Source organism: Mastomys coucha, unplaced genomic scaffold, assembly GCF_008632895.1.
Source record: "Mastomys coucha isolate ucsf_1 unplaced genomic scaffold, UCSF_Mcou_1 pScaffold15, whole genome shotgun sequence".
NCBI lineage: Eukaryota > Metazoa > Chordata > Mammalia > Rodentia > Muridae > Mastomys > Mastomys coucha.
This window is the reverse complement of record NW_022196897.1, coordinates 59328500-59334500: the sequence shown is the minus strand read 5'-3', so window position 1 is coordinate 59334500 and position 6001 is coordinate 59328500. Positions and strand designations below refer to the sequence as shown.

Sequence of the window (6001 nt, the reverse complement as noted above, 5' to 3'; positions counted from 1 at the left end):
GGAATCATTTGCAGAGCTCTCAGAGGGCTTTGGGGGCGCTGCTTTTTTGTTGGCTGCCCTCCGGGTATTTCGTGCTGGGAAATTCATTGCTACCCTGAGAGGCCCGGAGTGCCGGCACTGACTTCTGGTCCTGCAGCCTTCCCTGTTGAACTGCAGTCTCTAGTTAACCAGAGAAAAGGAGTTATTAAAACCCACGGAGTAGCAGACAAGCGGCACCAGGGCCCTACACAAAATCCTTTTGGAATAAAGGACATGAGCAAAATCAGTCTTAACTAGTCAGCAAGGATGGTGGGTAACAAAATCAAGTCTTGCAAATGAATAATACCCTATTACTGGTGGGACAATGTCTGAGACATCCTTACCGTCCTGAGACCTACACGTATAAATAACTTTTTAAAACATAAATTCCTGCCCACTTCTCATTTCCTTAAAAATAATCCCTATTTTCAAAAAAATCCTCCAGGAATAACTAAATTTATCCATAAACATGGTTTTAAAGCCTAAACTATCAATTTCTAATTCAGTTTTTTTTTTTTGGTTTTTCGAGTCAGGGTTTCTCTGTGTAGCCCTGGCTATCCTGGAACTCACTCTGTAGACCAGGCTGGGCTTGAACTCAGAAATCCGCCTGCCTCTGCCTCCCAAGTGCTGGGATTAAAGGCGTGCACCACCACCGCCTGGCTCTAATCCAGTCTTAACTGTGATTAAAATACACATAAAAATTGCCAGTCTCCCCTGCCCCAGCCCCTGGCAAATACCACCTTTGAGCCTGACTAGTCTAGGTACCACTTAAATTAACATTTTGGAAGTCAAGACCTAGTGAGACATTACTTCATAACAACTAGCATAGCTAAACCTGTTCACTTGCTCAAAAACTAAACAGTCTCTATGTATCCTAGCCATCTACTTAACATTACTAATTGAGACAGGGTCTCTCAATCAAACCCCGAGCACACTGATGTATCTCATCTTGCTAGTCAGCTTGCTCTAGGGATTCTAGCTCTGCCTTCTGAGAAGTTGGAATTACAGACAGGCTGTCACTTCCACTAGGCATTTACGGAGGTTTCTGGAGACTGGATTTAAGTTCTTGTACTTGCAGGGCAAGCTGAGCCATCTCCCTGACACTTCCAAAAAATTGGAGGACTGAGGACTTAGTTCAATGTTAGAGTCTATGTTTAGTACATCTAAACATAGATGGGTTTGATCCCTAGCACCAATATGTAAGGATCCTATGGATAGCTATTAGTACTTCATGTACTTTTAGTATTCACAGATGGCGATCAGAAGTCAAATCTTCTATGGACTCTTAGCTCTTTTAATCAACTGGCATTTTATTCAGCACAAGTAATACCTCCAAAGAGCTAAGAGACTGCCTAGAACAAACAATGGGTCCCATCCAGACCTGTAGACTGGCCCCAGCCAACGAATGCCAATCAACACCAATTTGGACCAAAGTCTCTTATTAGAGAAAACATGTGAAGGTATAGATGGTGATAATAAGATAGTTCTAGGGCCAAGTGCTGTTACGGCAGTGCCATTCCAGTGGTGGCCTGTAGGAATGTTGTCAGGGATAGCAACGGAAATAACATGTGGGTGATTTGTAACTGCACCACTTCTTTAGGAGGAAATCTAAGCATGCTATGCACAGAGAATAAGGCACAGGCACAGCAGGTAACAGAGCTGAGGCGAAGGACGCATACAAGGAAAAGCAGACCAGAGAATAAGCAGACACAGAAGCAAGAAGGGCCCTACCTGTTATGAGCTACACGGTCCTAAGAGGTTCTTAAGATGCAGCTACAACTAGAACCATGGGACCCAGCTTGGGTTGGGCACCTGCATGTGTAAGCGTCAACGGTAGCTAATCTTTAGGACATATGTGTTTCCTGTGACTAGGTCAGCTCTGCAGCTAATGGTTATCTGGAGGCTAGCCAACTTAACAACTTTCCAAAACCTAAAAAAATCCTTAAGATCTGCAAGTAGGACATCAGTAAAAATGGCTTTATAAGACATGAAGAAAATTATTTATAATCAGGTCGACAAAATCTCCGGGATGGATGGAGTTGTCAGTTCAAAAAGCCAATGACTCCTGTCTCTCGATGTACCTTCCTGCTTGATACTGGTGAAATTCTCACACTCACCATTCCATCTTGTATCTCACTCTCTGAAAAACCGCAAAATGATTCATCATCAGAGTCGGCATGGAAAATGCTGGCCAATTCCTTAGTGGCCTCTGGCCTTGGTTTCTGTAAAAATCCACAATGGCTTAATACATCTCGTACCTCACTCTTTGAAAAGCTGCAGAAAGATTCATTATCAGAGTCCTCATAAAAAACATTAGCCAGTTCTTCACTGATTATCTGACCTGAATTTAGGTTTCTGTAAAATAAATAAATAAATAAATGTGCTTGTGGATTTTTTTCTTTTTTTCAAGAACCAATTTTCCATAAACTGTGCAGAGAGCAAATCACATTTACAAGTGCACTCACTACAAGAGAATGGCTTTTGTTACAAAGAAAAATAGTTCGGAGGTTTACAAATGATTTGAGTTATTATAGCAAGTCATCAGCTGGGTTAGGTTAGTCCACATTTTAAAAGGATACAATAAGCAGCTAACCTGCCTGTGACAATCGCTACCTAGAACCACAGCAAAGAGCAAAGCAAAATGACAGGTGCATGCTGCAGTTTCCTAATGGCTTATCAAAATGCAGGCAAAAAGCAAGCAGTTTCTTAATCGTGCACAAAGTGTTTTGGGGCATTTGGAGCATTGCCGACTCAATCCTGTTTATTATCAGGCAGCACTTACTGTGTTTGCAAAATTATCAGAAGCAAAGCTGTCACAACTGTCATCGGAGGATGACGACGTCTCCATGGACATCAACTTCATATATCTGACATTCTTTAAGTTCTTTACTTTGAGAGCCTTTTGCTGTGGAGAGACATGGTAATACTATTGAGCAGGGTGATTCCAGCCGTACAAGACTACTGAAGATATCGGTTCTCAGTCAGATAGGTTTACACAGCAGAGTGGATAGAAGGACACATCCTTTTTCAGACCTTACAGAGAAAAATGATTGGCAACTGCCACCAAAAAATAAATAAAAATTTTAAAAAATAATAAACTCAGGTCAAATTCTAAGGAAGGATCTCTTCTGGAGAATATTTTAATGGTACTTATCAATTTATCCAAATATCTGCAGTTGCTTCTCTTCCCACCTTAAACTCCTAAGCATTTACCATTATAGAACTCCACAGAGCTTAATGCCAGCTCCTACAATCCAACCTCATTTTTTCTCATTGAACTGTACTTCTAAAAAGAGATTTCAAAAGTACAAAATGGCAGAGCAATTTTTCTCCCTCAGCCAAAAATCAAGCTAATGAGGTCTTTTTATGTAAGCCTTGGGCTCTGCACTGTGATGCTAATTTCCCAAACTACAAAAATTGGGCAGGTCCTGTGTTTTAAGATGGCAGTCATCCAAACAGGCACTGCTCCAAGGAGGGGTACAGAGGTTTTGCACAGTCTTTATAAATCAAGTGTTATCAGCCCGGAAAATACATAGTACAAGAAGCCAAGTTAGAGGTCAACTAGTACTCCTAGGCCAGGTTAAAGACCTGGTTCCATAGGAACTCTCTGACCATGGTCTCCAGACAGCTTTCTCATTGCCCCTGGAGACTTACAATCTGGGGTTTAGAAGTCAGAGGTAAGCAAATAAAGGTCAAGTTACTCAGAGATATGAAAAAGCTCCATTCGTTTTCACTTAGAGCCCTGTATCTGTCCACTAGAAAAAGTAACCGGACAGCCTAATTTGCCATTTCTCTGGACATAATGAGATTTCTGAAGGGTTGTTATCAGTTCTTATATTCTTAAATGGAGTCCAGGGACAGCAGCAGTATGTCTTTGCACTGAAAACCTAAAAGGGCAAGTTGTGCCAGCCCCAGAGTGTCCAAGGGTATTAGGGGACAGAGAATGCCTACATGTAGGGAAAGACTTCCTTCCGCACTTAACACTTTACATTTCAGTCTCTCAGATACAATAAAATTATTTCAAAGATGATGGTGGTCTAGCCTCCACATCATGTTCCTAAGTAGACACCAATCAACCATTTGGAGATGTTTCTGAGTTCCTAATGGTAGGAATGTGTGGTATTCGAGAGAGCTACCAAATATATAGGTTGCATTTACAATAAATGTTCCAGGCCTGGGTGGAGTGTTGTTAGGAGTTAAAAGGGATCTCAAAAGTCTGTCCAGTTGAGGAAGTCTTCTCTAGTTGAGGAAGTCCAAGGTACCGTGGTGAAATACAATGCAAAAGAGCACACAGCTCCTTAAATGACTTTAATTCTCTACACTTTGCAAATCAATTTAACTCCAAATCAGCCTCAAGGGAGGCATTCTATCAAAAGCCATCAGGAAAAGAGGCTAATCTTTAACAAGCCAAGACAGGCCAACAGTCATTCACCAGGCAAATATATCTTCGATGGAAAAGACACACCCAAAAAAAGGAGAGCAAAAGGTCGTGCCTGGGGAGAACTTTCTTGGCAGACGTAACTCATAATTCTATTTATGGCGAGTGATCCTTGGCGGCAGATTTGGTAGTGATGTTTGCTTAATTCTTTGCAGCGACATAAGAAAATAAGAAAACTGAAGCTAGGAGAGGTGAAGTGGATTCCTCCAGTCAGGTGCCCAAATATGTATGTACTAAGGCAAGCCAAACTCCAAGCCCAATGCCTCACGCGCGGAGATCCGCTATGAAACCACGATCCCGCTTACCCACCCAGACCCCGCCACAAGGGTCCCGAACCCGATATTTATTTGAAGCACGACACTGTCTTCCTTTCCACCCATCCCCCCACTTTTCAACCCTCTCCAGGGCAGGACATAAGTTCTGGCTTCCGTTGGAGCAAAAGAGTAACGTTCCAGCTTGCAGCTGCAAGTCGGGTAGAAAAGGGTGGGACGGTAGGGGGTTGGGAGGACGCAGGGAAGCTCACCAAACGGTCGTGGCCCACAGCTTGCATCGCAGGACCCTAAAATTGCGCCTGACCACAGCCTGGCACTAAAACAATACCTCCCCCCACCCACGTGCACAACCCAAGTTCTCAAGAAATGCTCACAAGGCCTTCTCAGCTAAACCCGCAGATCTAGAGTGGTTAGAAGGGGCCGCAGAGCAAAAGAGGATCCCTGGGCCACCGGTGCACGCGTAGGTAACGACGCACCCGCCGCAAGCGGGTCGTGCAGGGCGAGGTCCCAGGAGGTGGAAAGGCTGGGACACGACCGCTGGACACGACGGCCAGCGGTCAGTCCCAGGCCTCCGGCGCGCACGTGGAGCACGAGAGCCCGTACCGCAGGTTCCCGGAGCGCTGGCAACTCCGTGCGCGCCAGCGGGCGCATCAACCTGCCCCTCAGTTATCCTGGGTGCAAAGATTATAAGAAAATCGATCTGTGATCTCCCCCAGCCTGGAGATGATCAGGAGCGCGTAGGACAAGTGAGTGGAGCTAACCCGCGGAGTCGGAGGGAAGTGGCCCCGACCGGCCCGTGTGTAGCACCCACCAACCCCGCCCCAGTGCACCCGGCCGGGCCTCACCCGCGCGCGGCGAGCCTCCATGCTGGCGGCGGGTACCCAGGCACTCAGAACGGGGACAGTTCGTCGGAGCACACCAGCACTCGGAGCCCGAGCAACCCGAGCTCCGGGACAGAGGCGGGGCGCGCACTCAGCCGCCGGAGGGGCGGGGCCACCGGCTTTCCCGCGCCGGGACGCAGGTCCTGCCAGCTAAGATGACCTCTCTAGCGGTAACCGAAGCGTCCGAGCTCTGGAAAAAAATAGAAGCGGTTTTCATGGTGGTAGTAAACTTGAGTGTCCTCGGAAACTGCTGAATGTTTTATGAAACAGTGACGTTGTGGGAACTTGGTGTCTCTGGCTTTTTATGAAGCTGCGCGGTCCTGGGAAGTGGCGCGAAAGTGGCTGCCGTGGTTCTGGGACCCGCCGTCTGATTTGCATACAAAACGGGGGCT

General features: G+C 45.8%; 1 protein-coding gene across 1 annotated transcript in view; it reads right to left on the bottom strand.

Annotated features, from left to right (window-relative positions):
• Positions 1–5721, bottom strand: part of Cdca7 (cell division cycle associated 7) — a 10671-nt gene extending 4950 nt beyond the window's left edge. The window contains exons 1-4 of the mRNA XM_031373204.1: positions 5574–5721; positions 2801–2923; positions 2136–2240; positions 1–159 (exon numbers count right to left, since the gene is read on the bottom strand). Coding sequence (XP_031229064.1) covers positions 1–159; positions 2136–2240; positions 2801–2923; positions 5574–5594 — 408 coding nt within the window. The 5' untranslated portion in view covers positions 5595–5721. The remainder of the gene's footprint in view (positions 160–2135; positions 2241–2800; positions 2924–5573) is intronic.
• Positions 5722–6001: the final 280 nt, after the last annotated feature.